The sequence below is a fragment of the Oreochromis aureus genome, linkage group 23, assembly GCF_013358895.1.
Source record: "Oreochromis aureus strain Israel breed Guangdong linkage group 23, ZZ_aureus, whole genome shotgun sequence".
NCBI classification, from domain to species: domain Eukaryota; kingdom Metazoa; phylum Chordata; class Actinopteri; order Cichliformes; family Cichlidae; genus Oreochromis; species Oreochromis aureus.
The window spans coordinates 26,297,017-26,318,209 of NC_052963.1; the positions used below are offsets into that span (position 1 = coordinate 26,297,017).

The following is a 21,193-nucleotide window of genomic DNA, read 5'->3' on the forward strand; positions in this document are numbered from 1 at the left end:
GGTCAAAAAGAAGTTATTGAATTTTTCATTACATTGAAGCAAAAATATTAAACATATTTAATCTTAAGAATATAATGTATATATGTATGTATGTAAGCATATATCACAGAAGAAACAGCTAGAGACTAGGATGAATGCACAAAGCTGACACTGATTTCTCCCGTGTCAGCCTGTTTTACTAAAACTCATCCTAGACATGTGACATCACATGGTAAAAATGCAAACCACGGTTGCATGTGTTTCCTGTCTTCTCTTTTTTCTGACAGATACAAATGCAACCAAAGGAAGTGAAACACGTTGCCATGGTAACATGGAAACTTGTCAGTCACCTCCATATATTTCTGCAAATACTGATGTCATTGGTCTAATGTGTAACAACAAAATATTTGACTTCCTGTCCAATTAGTTCAGGCAAAAGATAAAAGAATTGTTACTTAATATAAAAACACAATTTAGAGAAACACGTGTGAACCTTAGTTTACTATGATTTATAAAACGTTAAACCAAAACTCGTACATTGGGTAGATAATGTTGTAATCTTCACTCTATACTGCTGGCCCTTTTATCACCCAGCTAAAAAACCACTCTGAAGTTACAAACACCCTAATGCTTTGATCTACCTCTGTTCAGAGGGAGATCATGCAACCTACAAGCAGATCTGAGTGGCAGTCCATCAGGTCCTTACATTTAGACTTGGTGTTTTTGTTTCTAATGGTCATCTACAGCATTCAAAACAACTTTCCTAAATGATGATATATGAATATACATAGCACTATGTGTGTGTGAGTGTGCGTGTCTGTGTGTGACACCAATGCTCAGGCCCCTATAAAACAGGATGTGTGTGGGTATGCCGTACCCTCTGCACCTCAGGCTGAAGGGTAACGAACTACTTCTCTCTTTCCTAGCTGTTCCACACATTCCTAGCACCCTCCAGCTGTGGCTTTCTATTTCCTTTTATGACAGGCAGACCCCCACTGTCAATAAATTCCACTCTCTCTACAATTACACACACCCAGGCTTATAGCTAAACCAACCTAAAACACACACATTAACAAATCCTGTCCTATTCTTGTGATCTACAGCTGCACCCTATCATCTAAACAAACTTGAGCCTATTTTATTCTAATCATTGTTTTCTTGTACTCACAATAATTATAATCATCACATATTCAAACAGTAATATCCAGTTCTTCACTTTACCTTAAATACTACTGATCCTCTTTGATTTATGGATCATCCAAACTGTTTTAAAATCCTGTTTAAGTGTGTTAAACTGAGTGATTATTAATGAACTGAAGCTTCCAGTTACAGTGACTCAGTGTATTTCAGTGTGTGATTCATGGCGCCATCTAGTGGACTGATAGTAGAAGTAGATGGCAGCTTCCTCTGCCTCACACTGCTGTCTGACTGCATTCAGCTGACACTGAGATGAAGCAGGAAAGAAGCAGCTGGTATTTGGACAGCACAGATGATGGAAAGGAGGATTTCAGTTGATGTGCACATGAATGATTTGTGTTTCCTCTGCAGGTGAAGGTAGAAAGTGTGTGTGAGCTGATGTGGATGTGAATTCAGCAGCATGGATCAGTGTGAGGACAGAGAGGAGGGAGTCCCTCCATGTGAAACAACTCTGTGTGAGAGCCAGACCAAAGCTCAGAGGTGAGATGACCATCTCTAACTGTCCATGACTCTTCTCCATGTCACAGCTCAGCTCTCACATCACTGCTCCATCATTATTCACAGGAACCAACCTGGACCTGAACCCAGCTGTGTGTCCTTAAAAAGCAGTGATTCAAAGGAAGCTGTGATTAATTTCAGACAAAAAAGTTCCTTTGGTAAAATGTAAGTTGATATTGGTATTAACTGATTTGGACGTCAAATACACATTTTAAGGTTTTATGTGCAAGGAAACATTTGCGGAATTTAACAACATTTCTTCTGTCAGGATTCATCAAAGACCAGACGCACCTGGACATGAATATAAAGATGAACCCAGCGATGTCTCCTTTAAGAGCAATAATTCAAGGAAACTGCCTACTGATTTTAAAGATGGACAGGCTAATTCTGTAAAGTAAGCAGAAGCATGTTGACTTTGTTAAGATATAGAAAACAAATACATTTTGTTAATTTTTGTTTTGCTGCTGTTTTGATTTTCAGGCCTTTAGATGAATGTATGACCACAAGAGGAAAGATTTCCTCAATTCATGTCCATATTAGTTTTGTTTATGAGACAGTCCTGCTTTTGGTCTTGAAATAATTGTATTAACCTCTTTTTTTTTTAAGTATCCATCAGACTCTGAATTCTCCTGAACCTAAACCCAGCTGTGTGTCCTTAAAGAGTGATCAATCAAAGGATATGAGCATTGATTTTAAAGGACAACATTTTGCTCCAGATAGGTAATCTCTATTTAAATGTAACTGACTCAGCATGGAGAGTTTCTCTGCTTTCCACAAGTTTAGGCCTGTTTGTGCTGATTTTTGTGTCTGATATCCGATATTTATTCTAATCTACTGGACCGATAGGTCTTCTCGTGACCTCTGTTCCCTTCACCTTTCTGCCCACTGACCTGCTGCAATTACCACTCTGTAATCCCTGCCCAGGAACACTCTTTACCATTTCACCTAGCTTACTTCATAATTTGTCTTTCTCTTCCGAATGACATTTCGGAACAACCTGTGGGGCATGCCCACTAAAAACACTCAACATCACCCGTTGGATTACTGGTGTTAAACTCATGACCTTTTTCTTTCCAAGCTCCTTAGATCCTGTCTGACATTCTTTTGACCTGCACAGCACTATTCACATACTTTTCCTTCCTCCTACTTCATTATGTTTCATAACTACACCTTTGAACAATAGTTTGAATCCACCTCCAACGGCCCTGGCCTTGCTGTCCTTCCACACACAACATTTCTACATCCCTTCTTTCGCTCAACCAATTTGCTTTGTTTACCAATTGTGGCCCACCATTTGAAGCCCATATTGTTACCTTCCTTCTCTCTCACTGCATTTGAATATGCCGTTCCCTTCTCCTCCTCTTTTGCCTTTAGCCAATACTGGCAGTTTTAACTGTCACCCTGTTAATCAGCAGAGTTGTTTGTTAACCCAGGTCCTGACTGGCTTGGGAGTGCTAATTATACTCCTACCTCTTCTTGACTTTGTTAGATTCAGTTTTGTTGTTTTTTTCTTTTGATAATGCTAAAGTGGTGATTGAATTCATTCTCTTTAAAAATATATATCAGATTATTGATTTGGAAACTCCTAGAATTTATGCTACCTATGTGATAGGTTTATTTTGATTCCTCCATAGCTTGGACCAGGAGAGCTCAGAGGTACCCAGTGGGCAATCTGCACATTCGTGTCAAACACACTTGGAGTCAATATTTATGGTCTGTACATGTATAACCAGTTTTACATATATTTTGTTCACAGTCATCTCTATGCTGCAGTTTGCAGACCAGTGGATTGTTAGTGTGTACAACATGGATCTGATGTTTGGCTCAATTATTTCAATTTATTGTATCATTTGTGTGGTATTTTGTTCCAGCTCGTGGAGGACAACATCATCTCTTTTGTGAAGAAACAACTGAAGGAACTACAGGAGGTTTTACATGCAGATTTTCCAGAATACTTAGAAAGTCAGAGCAAGGATGAAGAGATGCTGGAGGGTGAGGTTAAAGAGCAGTGGGAAAACAGCAGAGAGGCTTTTGTGAAGATTACACTGCACTTCCTGAGGAAAATTAAACAAGAGGAACTTGCTGATAGTCTGCAAAACAGTAAGAGGATTTTTCTCAAGATTGCAGATGTTGGATAAATGCAACTAATATAAGAATAAGAATAAGAATGACTTTATTTATCCCGAGGGAAATTCTTTTGTCATGTACATGCTCAAAGCAGCAGGAGAGACAGAGGAACAGATGAATAAGATTGTCGGTCATACATTTCAATACAGGGAGTGCAGAATTATTAGGCAAATGAGTATTTTGTCCACATCATCCTCTTCATGCATGTTGTCTTACTTCAAGCTGCATAGGCTCGAAAGCCCACTACCAATTAAGCATATTAGGTGATGTGCATCTCTGTAATGAGAAGGGGTGTGGTCTAATGACATCAACACCCTATATCAGGTGTGCATAATTATTAGGCAACTTCCTTTCCTTTGGCAAAATGGGTCAAAAGAAGGACTTGACAGGCTCAGAAAAGTCAAAAATAGTGAGATATCTTGCAGAGGGATGCAGCAGTCTTAAAATTGCAAAGCTTCTGAAGCGTGATCATCGAACAATCAAGCGTTTCATTCAAAATAGTCAACAGGGTCGCAAGAAGCGTGTGGAAAACCAAGGCGCAAAATAACTGCCCATGAACTGAGAAAAGTCAAGCGTGCAGCTGCCAAGATGCCACTTGCCACCAGTTTGGCCATATTTCAGAGCTGCAACATCACTGGAGTGCCCAAAAGCACAAGGTATGCAATACTCAGAGACATGGCCAAGGTAAGAAAGGCTGAAAGACGACCACCACTGAACAAGACACACAAGCTGAAACGTCAAGACTGGGCCAAGAAATATCTCAAGACTGATTTTTCTAAGGTTTTATGGACTGATGAAATGAGTGAGTCTTGATGGGCCAGATGGATGGGCCCGTGGCTGGATTGGTAAAGGGCAGAGAGCTCCAGTCCGACTCAGACGCCAGCAAGGTGGAGGTGGAGTACTGGTTTGGGCTGGTATCATCAAAGATGAGCTTGTGGGGCCTTTTCGGGTTGAGGATGGAGTCAAGCTCAACTCCCAGTCCTACTGCCAGTTTCTGGAAGACACCTTCTTCAAGCAGTGGTACAGGAAGAATTCTGCATCCTTCAAGAAAAACATGATTTTCATGCAGGACAATGCTCCATCACACGCGTCCAAGTACTCCACAGCGTGGCTGGCAAGAAAGGGTATAAAGAAGAAAAACTAATGACATGGCCTCCTTGTTCACCTGATCTGAACCCCATTGAGAACCTGTGGTCCATCATCAAATGTGAGATTTACAAGGAGGGAAAACAGTACACCTCTCTGAACAGTGTCTGGGAGGCTGTGGTTGCTGCTGCTGCACGCAATGTTAATGGTGAACAGATCAAAACACTGACAGAATCCATGGATGGCAGGCTTTTGAGTGTCCTTGCAAAGAAAGGTGGCTATATTGGTCGCTGCTGATTTGTTTTTGTTTGGTTTTGAATGTCAGAAATGTATATTTGTGAATGTGGAGATGTTATATTGGTTTCACTGGTAAAAATAAATAATTGAAATGGGTATATATTTGTTTTTGTTAAGTTGCCTAATAATTATGCACAGTAATAGTCACCTGCACACACAGATATCCCCTAAAATAGCTAAAACTAAAAACAAACTAAAAACTACTTCCAAAAACATTCAGCTTTGATATTAATGAGTTTTTTGGGTTCATTGAGAACATGGTTGTTGTTCAATAATAAAATTATTCCTCAAAAATACAACTTGCCTAATAATTCTGCACTCCCTGTAGTAGAAGCCTGTATAAAAATGTTTCTAAAATTACAGAATGTTTAAGTAAGTTAAAAAAGTTTAATATAATTGCAATATCAGAAACCTGGCTCGATAATGAGAAAGTTAGTGAAATGGGACTGGAAGGATACGAATTATTTACAATGAACTGGGTGAATAAAACAGGAGGCGGTGTTGCTTTATATGTAGATAAAGTTTTGAAATGTAGTCTGATTGAATGTATGTCAAGCATCATAGATGACGTAATGGAATGTGTTACTATCGAAATCCATGTTGAAAAAGCTAGCAATATAATTATAAGTTGCATCTATAGGACACCAGGATCATGCCTTGAGACATTCAATGAAAAACTTGCTGCTATGTTTAGCAACCTAAATGATAAAAAAGTGCAAATAATTTGTGGTGATTTTAATATAGATTTGCTAAACCCAAATGGACATCAGAAAACAACAGATTTCATCAGTACAATGTATAGTAACTGCCTTTTCCCTGTAATTATAAAACCAAGTAGAATAACAATTGATACAGCTACATTGATAGATAATATATTCACAAATAAAATTGACCATGAAATAGTAGGTGGACTTCTTATAACTGATATAAGTGATCATCTTCCTGTTTTTGCAATTTTTCAAAATTATTTTGGGATTAAAACTAAAAAAAAGAATCAAACATTTGATATGATACGACATAGAACATCAAAAGCCATTGCTGCCCTCCAGGTGGACTTAAAGGAACACAATTGGAATGAGGTTTTTGCAAATGAAGATTCAAGTAGTGCATATGATGCATTCCTATCAACGGTATTTTCACTATATGAAAAACATTGTCCTTTAATGAAAATCACTGGAAAGCATCACAGATCAAATAAGCCATGGATCACAAAGGGGATAGAAGATGCATGTAAAAAGAAAAATAATCTATATAAGAGATTCATAAAACAGAGGACGAAAGATGCTGAAATAAAGTAAAAGTTATATAAAAATAGATTAGTAAATATTATAAGAACAAGTAAGAAAGAATATTACCACACATTATTGGAGCAAAACAGAAGTAACATACAAGAAACATGGAGGATATTAAATAGTATAATCAAAAAGGGCTCAAAAAATAAGAATTATCCAGACTATTTTAAAAAAGATAAAGATAGTGTGCTTGATAAAACTAAAGACATTGTAAATGAATTTAATGATTTCTTTGTAAATGTTGGCTTTAATTTAGCAAAAGAAATTCCAGAGTCAAGAAATAATAACGACCTAAATAAACATATTACTCAGAATGTGTCCACCATGTTTATTGGTGCTGTAACTCATAGAGAAATAATTAACATTGTGAAGACATTTAAAAATAAAAAGTCCACCAACTGTTTTGGTATTGACATGATATTAATTAAAAGTATTATAGAATATATAGTGCAACCTTTCGCATACATTTGTAATCTGTCCTTTCGAACTGGTGTGTTTCCCTCACAAATGAAAATAGCAAACGTTATTCCAATCCATAAAAACGGAGAGAGATGTCAGTTTACCAACTACAGGCCAATATCACTACTCCCACAGTTCTCAAAAATTTTAGAAAAGTTATTTGTTAATAGACTTGATAAATATATGGAGAAGCATAATTTCCTAAGTGATAACCAATATGGCTTTAGAGCGAAAAGGTCCACTTGGATGGCAGTGATGGAACTTGTAGAAGGGATATCTAATGCAATAGATAATAAGGAATATACTGTTGGTGTTTTTATAGACTTACAAAAGGCGTTTGATACAATTGATCATTCTATATTAATGAATAAACTAGAGAGATATGGCATAAGAGGGATAGCATATAAGTGGATGAAAAGTTACCTGGATGACAGATATCAATATGTTGAAATCAATAATGTAAAATCTAAGCAGTTGAAGGTAACTTGTGGTGTTCCTCAGGGCTCTGTGCTGGGCCCTAAATTATTCATATTATATACAAATGACATATGTAGTGTTTCCAAACTGTTAAAATGTGTATTGTTCGCTGATGATACTACTCCGTATTGCTCAGGTGAAGACCTAGAACAGCTTCTGACTACAGTGGAAAAGGAGTTAAATATATTAAAAAAACTGGTTTGATGTAAATAAGTTATCACTAAATATAAAGAAAACAAAATTGATTATTTTTGGCACTAGACAAATGAAAAATGTATCTAAAATCAGGGTTAATGGAATTGAAATTGAAAGAGTGTTCGAAAATAAATTTCTTGGAGTGCTAATTGATGATAAGCTGAGCTGGAAGTCTCATATAAACCATGTGAAAACAAAAATGTCAAAAACCATTGCTATTCTCTACAAAACAAAGCAAGTCCTGAACAAGAAATCATTATACACACTTTATTGTACTCTGTTGCTTCCATATATGACTTATTGTCTGGAGATATGGGGTAATGCATATAAAACAAATACTCTTCCTATTTTCAAGTTACAAAAAAGAGCTATAAGAATTATAAATCAATCAAACTATATAGAACCAACTAACATTTTGTTTATTAATCTGAATACCCTAAAATTTTATGATTTAGTTGAATATAAAATGGCACAGATAATGTATAAAGCAGAAAATAACTTGCTTTGCCGCAGTACTCAGAAGCTGTTTGAAGTCAGAGAGAGTCAATATGACTTAAGGGGAACAGATGTCTTTAAAAAAACAAGATAAGGACAAATATAAAGCAGAGATGTGTTTCTGTTAGAGGAGTTAACCTGTGGAATAGTTATGACAGTGATTTAAAAAGGTGTAGTTCAATTTCCTTGTTTAAAAACATGTTTAAAAATAGAGTATTAGAAAAATATATAAATCAAGAATGAAAAGAGCAAAAATAATAATACTGAAACTCTTGATTGTTTTGCTTTGATGTAGTTACTTATCTAAGGTGGAAAGTTTTTTTGTTTGTTTGTTTGTTTGTTTGTTTGTTTTTGCTTTGTTTTATTCTTTGCTTCGAGCCCTGTAGGAGCTGCATGCAAAAGATTTTTTGTTAAAAGGGTTGGCGTAATAAGCAAATGCTTCAGCCAATACCTTTGATTGGCCTTGTCTCATGATTTTTTGCTTTGTGGTAATCTTTATTCTGTATTCACTGAGATATTTGAATGCTAATCAATAAAATCAAATCAAATCAAAAAATAAGATATAAGATATACAATATATACAATAAGAATAGTAGTGTACAGTAATCTCAAGAGGTAGACAAATATATGTTCACTCTTTAGGGAAATGAGATGTTGACTATATAATAATTCATGTATTTGGGTTATTTATTTTATGTTTTCAGAAATCTTTGCTCGACGTTATCAATATGAACTTAAATCTCACCTAAAGAAGAAATTTGGGTTTGTGTTTGAGGGGATCGCTAAAACAGGAAATCCAACCCTTCTGAATCAGATCTACACAGAGCTCTACATCACAGAGGGAGGGACTGGAAACGTGAATGCCAAACATGAGATAAGACAGATTGAAACAGCATCGAGGAAACTACACAAAAAAGAAACAACAATCACACAAGAAGACATCTTTAAACCCCCACCTGGAAGAGATAAACAAATCAGAACAGTCCTGACAAAGGGAGTGGCTGGCATCGGGAAAACAGTCTTAACACAGAAGTTCACGCTAGACTGGGCTGAAAAAAAGGCTAACCAGAATTTTCAGTTCATATTTCCATTTGCATTCAGAGAACTGAATGTCCTTAAAGAGAAAAAGTTGAGTTTGGTGGAACTTGTTAATCTCTTCTTTAGTGAAATCAGAGAAGTAAGAATCTGCAGCTTTGAGGACTTCCAGGTTTTGTTTATCTTTGATGGTCTGGATGAGTGTCGACTTCCTCTGGACTTTAACAATACAGACATCCTAACTGACCCTAGAAAGTCCACCTCAGTGGAAGTGCTGCTGACAAACCTTATAAGAGGGAAACTGCTTCCTTCTGTTCACCTCTGGATAACCACACGACCTGCAGCAGCCAATCAGATCCCTGCTGAGTGTGTCGACATGGTGACAGAGGTCAGGGGGTTCACTGACCCACAGAAGGAGGAGTATTTCAGGAAGAGATCTAGAGATGATCAGCAGGCCAGCAAGATCATTTCCCACATCAAGACATCACGAAGCCTCCACATCATGTGTCACATCCCAGTCTTCTGCTGGATCACCGCTACAGTTGTGGAGGATGTGCTGAAAACCAGAGACGGAGGACAGCTGCCAAAGACCTTGACTGATATGTACATCCACTTCCTGGTTGTTCAGACTAAAGTGAAGAAGGTCAAGTATGATGGAGGAGCTGAGACAGATCCACACTGGAGTCCAGAGAGCAGGAAGATGATTGAGTCTCTGGGAAAACTGGCTTTTGAGCAGCTGCAGAAAGACAACCTGATCTTCTATGAATCAGACCTGACAGAGTGTGGCATCGATATCAGAGCAGCCTCAGTGTACTCAGGAGTGTTCACACAGATCTTTAAAGAGGAGAGAGGACTGTACCAGGACAAGGTGTTCTGCTTCATCCATCTGAGTGTTCAGGAGTTTCTGGCTGCTCTTCATGTTCATCTGACCTTCATCAACTCTGGAGTCAATCTGCTGGAAGAAAAACAAAACACCTGCAGGAACTTTGAAACAAGACAACATACAGGGTCTCAATTCTATCAGACTGCTGTCAAAAAGGCCTTACAGAGTCCAAATGGATTACTGGACTTGTTTCTTCGCTTCCTCCTGGGTCTTTCACTGCAGTCCAATCAGACCCTCCTACAAGGTCTTCTGACACAGACAGGAAATGGCTCACAGATCAATCAGGAAACTGTCCAGTACATAAAGAAGAAGCTCAATGAGAATCTGTCTGTAGAGAAAAGCATCAACCTGTTCCACTGTTTAAATGAGCTGAATGATCGTGCCATAGTGGAGAAGATCCAACAGTCTTTGAGTTCAGAACATTTCTCCACAGATGAGCTGTCTCCTGCTCAGTGGTCAGCTCTGGTTTTCATCTTACTGTCGTCAGAAGAAGACCTTGAGGTTTTTGACTTGAAGAAATATTCTACTTCAGAGGATGCTCTTCTGAAACTGCTGCCAGTGGTCAAAGCTTCTCAAAAAGCTCTGTAAGTTATAAAGATTTAAAGATTTAAAAATCCATCTCTCCCTTTAACAGGAATGACAAACACATCCATCACTGCTTAATTTCATATTACTGTATCTTCAGGCTAAATAGCTGTAACCTGTCAGAGAGAAGCTGTGAAGCTCTGTCCTCTGTGCTTACAATGGAGGACTGTGAGTTGACAGCTATAGATCTGAGTAACAACAACCTGCGGGACTCAGGAGTGAAGTTGATATCTGCTGGACTGAAGCATCCACACATTACACTGAAAACTATCAGGTCAGATAATGTATTTTGCAATTTGATGTGAGAAGGTAATTAGTAGCTATTTAAAAATAAAACTTCCCAGACTTTGAATTTGATGTTTGATGTTTTACAGATGTATATTCATGTTTTTGATTATTAAAATCTATAAAGTCTGGTGATGAGACTAACAAACTCATATATACATTTATTGGAAAGAGTTAAGCATTTCATTTTAAGCACTTTATTTACTCACTCAGAGTAGGCCAGTAAAGACTTTGCATGTACAAGAATTATCTTTTTTTTTTTTGGTGTTTTGTTGTCTTTCCAGACTGAGTGGCTGTGACCTATCACAGAGAAGCTGTGAAATTATATCTTCCATTCTCAGTTCCCAGTTCTGTAGTCTAACTGAGCTGGACTTGAGTAACAATGACCTGGCAAAATCAGGAGTGAAAGTGTTGTCTTCTGGATTAGGAAGTCTTCACTGTAAACTAGAAACACTCAGGTCAGGATTCTACATTTTTTTATTACTAATAACCACTTTCGTTAGCTTCATTTTTATGATTGTTAGACAGACGGTTTTTAGGATTTTTCATAAATTTTCTCCTTCTTTCCACCATAATGTATTGTCACAAATTATTCAGATTTTTACTTGAATTTGGTTAAAGACTGAAAATAGGTTCCAACTTAGTTTAAGTTTAGCATAGATTTATATTTTTTACTTTCATTTTAACTATTCTACTTTTATTTGAACTATTATATTTCATTGTTTATCATATCATTGACTATGATAAAACATTTAGATTTTAATGTTTTCTCTCAGTGATTTATAGTAACCTAAATGATCATCTGTGTTTGAAATTTAGTGCCATCTTCTGGTCAACATTGTAGTTTGCCCACTACACACTAAACCACTACATTTATTTATATATATCTACAGTCTTTCTGAGTAAGTTTCTTTTTAACTGCACTGCTATTCTGGAAGATTAGCTGTCATGCTTGGTGTCTGCAGGTTGTCAGGTTGTTTGATCACAGACGAAGCTTGTGGTTCTCTCGTCTCAGCTCTGAGCTCCAACCCTTCTTATCTGAGGGAGCTGGACCTGAGCTACAATCATCCAGGACAGGAACAAGTAAAGCAGCTGTCTGCTATACTGAAGGATCCATCCTGGGGACTCAACACTCTTAGGTATAGAGAAGCCTTTTGCAGCCACAGCCAGTCTCTAATATAACAGTAATAGATGGCAGTTCTTTCTGTCCTTTATTCCCTCTGGTACACTTGCCTCATTGCTCGATGTCTATGATATTTGGACATCAAACATGTATGAGCTCCATCAAAAGAGTAAACTAACATATTAGTCACATGAAATAATTAAGCATCAGCATTTGACTTCATCTAATTAAAATGTATTGCACTGCTATGCTGCTGTTTCTGACCGTTACTGTTGAAACTGTGCTCCCTTAAAAGAATAAGGGAGCACTTATCTTTCACTCATAGTTACTGGTTGGGTGAAGCCATTTATTAAACAACTGTGTTTGCCTGTTTTAAAAATCTTACTGAAAACAGTAAATACCAACATGACCCTAATTCAAAGTTTACATACACTAGTTTTTAATAAATAAATAAAAACATGTGAATGTGTGACCCTCCAAGAAGATGCTTCACACAACCATCACAGACACGCTGGCTCCTGCAGTGTAATGTTGGCCAAATTTGTTTGCTCTTAAGGTGGAGTGCTTCTTTCTAAAAATGCTCATGAAGGATTGTGTGATTGTTTTTTATTTAGCAACTAAAGTGCCTACAGGCAGCTGTTGTCATGACTGGCACTCTAAAAATATCATTCAGTTGAACTGATATTAATTTAATCACTGGTTAAATCACTTGTTTAGTCTATTTGTTTGTTTTATAAATTATGGACTCATTTATTAAACAAACTATTTTATGAAACAAACAAAAATGTATCAGTACTTTGATATAAATAAATTATAATAATTTTGAATCTATAAGGCCGTGCTGAATCTATATGGTGAAGCAGTGCTGCCCATAATATGTACCTTTCAGACCACATCACCGTGAGTTAAGTTTGGGGATTTTTTATTTTTTTTAATACGTTTCACACAAACTGAAGAGTAAAGTAAATAGTATGCTTACAACAAAAAAGTCAAATTGTCTGCTCAGCCTGCAATTTTTATAAATATGTTGGACTGCTCCTTTATCAGTGTCTAACAGTATGTGTATGAGAGCGATGTAATGTCCATGTGTGCATGCTGAAAGAGACTGTGCTGGTCTGACCCCCTCCTCCTTTCAGGGTGGAGCCTGCTGGAGTCCGATGGTTGAGACCAGGTCTGAGGAAGTGTAAGTGTGTTTTTAATGTGATTCATGAAAACAAAGCAGCCCATTCAACCATCTTCAAACTGTCACATCACTCATTCACATCTCTGATGTCAGGAGTCATCATCAAAGTGTCAATCAATGAACACATGACGGATCAATAACTGCAGCTGGATTGTGTTTGTTCTCTCCATCAGATTCCTGTCAACTCACAATCGACATAAACACAGTAAACAGAAACCTCAAACTGTCTGAAAACAACAGGAAGGTGATGTTTGTGTGGGAGAGTCTTCCATATCCTGATCATCCTGACAGATTTGATTGCATCTGTCCTCAACTGCTGTATAGAAATGGTCTGACTGGTCGTTGTTACTGGGAGGTCGAGTGGAGAGGAGGAGTTTATATATCAGTGAGTTACAGAACAATCAGAAGGAAGGGGAGGACAGGCTGTGTGTTCGGAAAAAATGATCAGTCCTGGAGTCTGAGCTGCTCTGATTATTGTGGTTACTCTGTGTGGCACAATAACCAAAAAACATCCATCTCCTCCTCCTCTGTCTCTAAGAGAGTAGCAGTGTATGTGGACTGTCCTGCTGGCACTCTGTCCTTCTACAGAGTCTCTAACACTCTGATCCACCTCCACACCTTCAACACTACATTCACTGAACCTCTTTATCCTGGGTTTACGGTCTCATTTGGTTCTTCAGTGTGTCTGTGTGTAGTTTAGTATGAATAGTCTTCTTGAGCATTTCAGTCTGTACATGTCTGCCTTTCTCAGTCAAAAACATGTTTTCAGATTCATGGATGTTTTAAATGATGATGGAAACTTCAGTTATTGAAAAATGGAATCTATGATTATCCCAGGATTCTTTTTTTGTATGTTGTGTTTCTCTGAAGTTTAGTTCAGCTCATAATCTTTATATAATACCTCTTCATTAAATAACTGTAATAATAGCATGTAAATTTGGAGACAAAGCTTCTGAAGTATAACATTGTTATTCAGATTTATAAAGAAGTAAATTTCATGATACTACATCAGTGACCCAGTATTTGTGTTTTTCTGATTTCATTTATAATGTGGGATTTAGTATTATTCATGGTTCAGTTTCCTTGTTTGTCCCGGAATCTCCCGGAGCCAGAATTTCTCCCGATTTCCACCCGGACAACAAAATTGTTAAACCATCCTTAACTGGGCTGCCATTTCTGGCCGGACAATAATAACAGTGACACCTTGAAATCAAGTGCTACTGGCTGCGAAGCATTGCACCTTCAAATATGTAGAGGAGTGTTGTTGTTATGGATATTGTTATAGTTAGGGAAGAGTATCCCCAGTTCTCTGTTTATGTAAATACCTGTATCTGTTGTTGTATAGGATGGTTCTATTGAACCATCACTACCATGCACAGGTACTGGACAGCTATTTCATTTATTTATTTTTTGTCCGATAAATAAACACTGTAAAATGTAGGGTTTTTTGTGTGTATATGTATATGACGATCCCCCCCAACTTCCCTTTTGAATGCTGTACTTTATCTGTGAGGCTTTGCACCCCTGATGATCCAAAAGGACAAACTCAGCCTCCTCTTCCTGTGTGAGGAAGAGGAGGAGGAAGAGCCAGCACCAGCTGAGAAATGGAGAGAATAGACAGACTGTTCCCTCTGTGTGAAGGACTGCTTGAAAAGTTTAAAATAACAGATTATCTATCCTGAGTCAGTCTTATTAGGTAATTTTAAAATAATTTTATCATTCAAGTGTTTTCAGTGTGGAGGAAAGAACTCAGGGCCTTAAAATCAAAAACTATGAAAGGCAGCAAAAAGTTTTATAGTTCAGAAACTGAAAGTATGTAAGTATCTGTAGCACAATGCACCTGAAAATAAATGGCCATATTTTTTTTCTGTTATATGAAGCATGGAGTATTTTGGATTAGTAGCACTGCTGTGTTTGTTGCATCATATTGCTGTAAATGTTTATATGCTTTATATATTCTGAGGTAAGTTGCTCTATAGCAGGGGTCGGCAACCTTTCTGATGATGAGTGCCATCTAAAATGTCCTCAGAAGTCAATGTGCCATATGACTGCATTAGCAATAAATTTAATAACACTCTATAAAAACTGTTACACACTATATAGAACAAATTTATAGAATTATATTTGTTTGCAGATGTTGGCAGCTATCAGCGAATAGTTATCAGCTATTTTGAAACAAAAAAAAGACACTTTTTATCCATAGCAAGAACAACATAACAGCAAATGAACTGTACAACAGAAAATGCAAATGCTATTTATGGTCTCCTCACAACAATGATAAGAAAAATAAACTGTGCCAATATGGCATGTTTGTTAATACAGAGATACACATGTTAATGTGATCTCTGGTCTCCCACTCAGAGACACAGGTCTCCGAGTGTCCAGCATTCAGACGGCTACCTGAGGACACTCATGTGAGAGAAAATCTGTTCACACAGATATGTAGAGCCAAATACTGTCAATAAGGCCTCTGCAATGTTCTGAAGACAGTGAAACTTGTCAGGTAGTAATGTCCAGCAGGTGAAAATGCAAGCTCCATGAACACGCACAGCTGTGGATTCCAGCTGCGTTCGTAGTTCTGCAAACTTTGACCCCCACAGAGTCGAGCTTTTCAGTTCAATCAGCTACATTTCGATGTCCTCTGTGTCCAGCTAGTTATTGCGAGACAAATCCAGCTGCTCATTAAAGCTTTCTGGTTTGATCAGAAGAGAAAACATTGGTCCATACACCTGAAAGTCCCCTAAATGCATTGTGAATTCTGTCTCGAGTCTACAGATGTATCCGTGTATTTCCGTGGTGCTGATGCTGCGCTGAGTGGAAAGCTCCTGAAGCTTTTGAAGTGTCGGAATGTGGAAATTTCAACATCACTTGAAAAAACTGCCAGCTAGCAACGTCCCAATCACAGCTAGGCTATGTTATTTTTAGCCAATTACAAGGTGAATCTGGTAGTTGGGGTTGTTAGCTAAGATACCGTCATTAAGAAGCGGCATGTGTCTATGCGAGCTAATTTGCGATGTGCACCGCTGGCCCAGCCATTTATTTTTTAATGTACCTTCTCAGATTAATTCACTGCATGTCGTGCCCAGGCCTAGACTGGGACAAAAATCACCAGAATAACTCCAGCTTTGTGTCTTTTTCCATCCTAGCTGAAGTAGGGGACAAACTGTGTTCCCTTTCAGCTCAATACGAAACGCGTAGTACTTTCTCTGAATACAGGACGATTCCGTTTTTTACGGGAAGGTTGGCAACTCTACTAACTAACCTTATGAATAAAACAAAGTTCACTATCAGTAACCTCATAGCACCCACCCAGTTGTATAGAAACTCCATCATGCTAGCTAGTACGCAGTACGAGTTATTGTAACTGACTGTAAAAAGTCAGCATAATGCAAATAAACTCCACCTAAACTTGGTTTATATCTGACCCAGATAGACTGCAGGTCATAACTTCTTACCTGAAGTTCAGTTCACCTGACACTCGGACCGGCGGCTGCCTCGGGTCTCTCCTCCTCCTGCCTCCCCTTTCCCTCATCCACCTGCTAGCCTCTGTGGATGCTCCGCCATAGAAACCACCACCAAACAACTGAGTTATTTTTACACATCTGCCAGCATCTTGCCAATCCAACACCTTTCATTGTTTATACCGTTACACCCCCCCCCCCAAAATAAAAATAAATAAATAAATAAATAACAAATATTGGCCCATAAAAACGAAAAATCACCATCGGCCCACCCTATGCCCGATGGCCAGTCCAGCTACGCTCGTACCATCAGTTATCCCAGTGGATCCCAAACACAACCTCCAACCACACACATCCATATTTTGTTTTCAAACCCCATTGTTGTTTATTTTACTCAAACCTCAAGCATTTAGTAAACAATTAAGCAAATACAAGTAATCTGGAATAAATTACAGGTAGTAATAAAATAAACTACTAACTCTTTTACGCTATGCCCACACCTACGCGGGTATTTTTTGAAAACGCAGCTGTTTCGTCCACACGTAAACGGTGTTTCAAATCACCGAAAACTGAGATTTTTTAAAACTCCGTTTTGCGTTTATGTGTGGACGAGGAATACAGACTTCGTCATGCAACATCAAAGGTATGTGCCTCTTTTCACGTCACGCTGTGCGCCACGTTATTGTTTACATGAGATGAATTGCAGAATGGCAGATAGATACAAAATACTACTGTTACTGTTAATCTGACTATCTTCAGATTTTACACGCTTACATGTACACACGCAGTTACTGTCCCTCCATTTAGAAAGGCAGAGGCGTCACGGTGTAATTATTTTACGTGTAGTTGTTTTTTTTCCTGTGTAATAATATTCAACATTGCTATCAATACATTTTTCAAAAATGCCTCTCTGTGCAAAATGGGTTCAAAACATAAACAACTGTGGGATACTGTTTGTCCGTGATTTGGACAGGGGGAACAAATTAAGGCAGGATCAGCCTGATATTATTTTTATCCCACTGTAACTGTACTGTGTAAAGAGCTAACATCTCCAAAATGTCAGTAGTTAGACACTATGAGAAGTGTTTATGAAGTAAAAATCAAATATGTGGGATACTGTTTGTGCGTGATTTGGAGAGCCCAGCGCGTGTTCCCGACACAGGGAAAACCAATTCTGTCGCAGAGACCTACCTCGGCACTTGTGTACGTGAAGCCAAAGGGAAGATATGCTTCACCACATTTTCTAGTCTTTGGCTTGGAAGGAAGTTGGTTTGGAAACATATTTGGTGATGCTTCATCTCCTGCTTTACGTTTGTGTGGGAGCCCCGTCAAAAACCTGTCCTATGCTAGCAGTGTTTAAGCATTCTTTTTTTTTCTCTTTTTTTCCTTTTCATCCCCCCCACCCCGCAGGGCGCAGAGCCCACACTTTGGGAACCTCTGAGTAAACCCGCGAAGGGTTACTGACCCCTACTCTAGCACAGGGGTGGGCAACGGCTCTTTTGTCCTTATACTGCAGCTCCGGGTGGTTTGGGAAAATAAATTAGAAGTATTTAGCTGAAGTGTATTTTATTTGTGTTTAGTTCTTTTTTTAACTTGTAGTTCTAAATTGGAATATTATTGTGATATTGAAATATAAAAATAAATTTATATTTTATTATTTTTCATTGCTCAAAATAAGCGTCACACTCGCGGAAGCCGGTGTACCCGCCGAAACGCCGTGCATTTATCGAGACTTTCAACCCCAGGTAGGCCAATTATGGATCTTCGGATCCACATTATGTCAGCAGCTGTTCTCAACCGTGAACTATGTTAAAAACAAACACCGCTCCCGCCTCACAGACAACAGCTTACAGTCCTGCGTGAAGATGAATGCCCCGATTTGCAGATGCTGTGCGCAGAGGTTCAGGAGCAGAAGTCCCACTGTAAACATACCACGGCAGACCCGACGATGTTTCCATGAACATGCTTTTCAGCGTCTCTTTATTGACCACTTTTCACACACAGTTTCTGTACGCATACAGGCGGCTGTAGCTTTTCAGCTCACAGTCCGACAACACAACAGCAGAGAGAGCACAGGCTTTAAGGCGGCGAGGCGCGATTGCGGGTGCCGCTCAGGTGCGTCCGCCTCCCCTGCAGCGGCGCTGCAGACCACGCCCCGCCACACACATTAACCAGGTGAAATAGATATTTAGGCAGAATTTTGCAAATATCTATTTTTCATTTTTTAGCAGCATAGTGCTTTTTTTCAATTATTTTTTAAAAGTCAGGTCAAGGCTCCAAAAGCTCAAAGACAATATAAGGGTGGCGGCTCACAACAGTTTTTGTTTGCTACATGGATCATTTTAGTTCAGCTGGGTGTCTTTCCTTTGGTTATATTTCTTTAAGAGTTAAAAATGTGTTAATTACATAAATAAAATGTAATTTTCATTGTAGCACTTCATGGATTTAAGCAACACACCTTAGTTGTTCACACAAAGCATAAAAGTAAAAAAAAACCAATATATACAGTGTTATCTTCATTTTAGATGTCAACAAGTATTTGCGGCTTCCAGTGTTTTCTTTTGCGTGGAAGCTGGGTCCAAGTGGCTCTTTGGGTGTTAAAGGTTGCCGACCCCTGGTCTATCAGAATCAGGCTGAGGTTAAGGTTGAGGTGAGGCAGACAGGAAAACTACTTTTACATAACCTGGGAAGTACAGTCTAAGAGCAAAATGCTCTTTTGTGGTAATATGGTACCTTGAGGTCTTTATGATATGATGGGGCCTGATTTTTGAAGATCTTGTATGTGAATGATTTTAAATTTGATTGTCTCAATGCAAACTCAATGATCCAGGTAAGGAAATCCCTGATTGTTGTTTCTGTTCATGTGGATGTAGCATTTTCAGAGGGAGCAGTGCAGTTTTAGTTCCCTTTGATGAACAGAACATGGTTAAAAGGTCTGCTATAATCCTTTACACTGAGGAAAGACACTGCCCTCTACAGACTGAGCCAGTGGATAAATTAAGCATAACAAATAAGAAAACTACAGCAGTTACAGCAGTTGCTGAAGGCCACTGGACATAAATATTAACATGAATTTAATAAAATCAGCATGGTTGATCATCCATATCACTGATATAATAAAATAGAAACTGATGCAATGACACAAGTTTATTCAGGTTGCAGGAATCCATCAACAGTTTCCTGCTTCAATATGTACAACAATATCTATCATAAATGCAGTCATATAAAACTGTGTCATAAAAAATAGCTTTTCAGTTGTTTTTCAGGGTTACAGCTTAGCTTTAGAGTGATGCAGTGTTAGTCGTTAGTGTTTATTTTCCTTTTGGAAATTCTTTTTGTGCCTGGATGAAATGTCAAATAAATATGATCGCATCACAGACAACATCACAGTTATTGGCATTATACATATATTAACACTAAACTATGCCATTACAAGAATCAAGATTCAGTCCACCACAGAATGAGAGATATAACAGTGATACAGTGTTTGTGTTCTTTTAACTCTGTGATTTAATACATTCAGCTACATAGATGCTACATTACAGTGTTGAGTATCTGATGAGTAGGTTTATGTCTATATAGAAAAAACAGTGTGGCAGATAAATCCTATTCAACCCATAGTGCCAGCTGTTTAAGTCTTCTCGTGCTGCTCGTGTTCTCACTAGAACCAAGAAAATAGAGCACATTACCCCAGTTCTAAAGTCATTACACTGGCTCCCTGTAGCTCAGAGAATAGACTTTAAAGTGCTTTTATTAGTTTATAAATCCTTGAATGGGTTAGCACAAGAGTACATTAGAGATCTGCTATCATGGTACAAACTAGGGCTGCCACGACTAGTCGACTAGTCACGATTACGTCGACTATCAAAATCGTCGACGACTAATTTAATAGTCGACGCGTCGTTTGAAGCTTTGTAAGATCCAAAAAGATGCAGGAATAAGTAGTAGGATTTAAGAGTGTAATAACGGACTGAAACAGAAGATGGCAGCACTGCATGCACAAGGATGCCAGCTGCCGTTGAACCCCGAAGAAGAAGAAACTGTGTCCCAGAATTCATAGCGCGGCAGCTAGTTAGTTTTAATATTACTCTTATTATTCTTTCTGGGCCACAAAATAAACGTTTAACATATTTTCCGGCGAGAATGTAGCTGTGTAAACCTCAAATATCTGCTCAGTTTATCAAGACACCACATATTTTCAAAAGCGCTCCGTTTCGGAGACATCTTTTACCCACTAGCTCGATAGCTAAGCGGGGATCAAGGCTCACTAGAGCCCGTGAGAACACCGGACACCCGGCAAATCGTTTTCAAACCTACCGCGGTCTTTCGCTACTCAGGTTAAACATGATATATAAGTCACTTCGATAACTTAAAAATGTTATTGTTTGGCCTTTTTCAGTGTTTTATTTGTTCCTGAGTAAATCGGTTTGGCTGAGATTAAAGTTATAGTTTTTACACAGCTGAATAAACGTCAAGCAGACAACTGATTATCAGAAGTGTGAGATGCTCGAGAATTTACTCTGGTGTCCTGTTATA

At 38.2% G+C, this 21,193-nt stretch overlaps 1 protein-coding gene across 1 annotated transcript; it reads left to right on the top strand.

Annotated features, from left to right (window-relative positions):
• The first annotated feature begins 1,599 nt into the window (after window positions 1–1,599).
• Window positions 1,600–10,608, top strand: LOC116316702 (protein NLRC3-like). Its single transcript, XM_039607207.1, has 7 exons — window positions 1,600–1,656; window positions 1,741–1,839; window positions 1,943–2,068; window positions 2,281–2,394; window positions 3,309–3,387; window positions 3,546–3,774; window positions 8,807–10,608. Coding segments are annotated over exons 2-7 (2,352 nt in total). The 5' UTR covers window positions 1,600–1,656; window positions 1,741–1,837.
• The last annotated feature ends 10,585 nt before the right edge of the window (window positions 10,609–21,193 follow it).

What these genes read in the sequence shown, in the direction of transcription:
- LOC116316702 (XM_039607207.1), top strand. An exon ending in GGACAGGCTAATTCTGTAAA is followed by an intron (nt 2,069 to 2,280) that starts GTAAGCAGAAGC and finishes TTTTTTTTTAAG; the next exon opens with TATCCATCAGACTCTGAATT. An exon ending in CAACATTTTGCTCCAGATAG is followed by an intron (nt 2,395 to 3,308) that starts GTAATCTCTATT and finishes ATTCCTCCATAG; the next exon opens with CTTGGACCAGGAGAGCTCAG.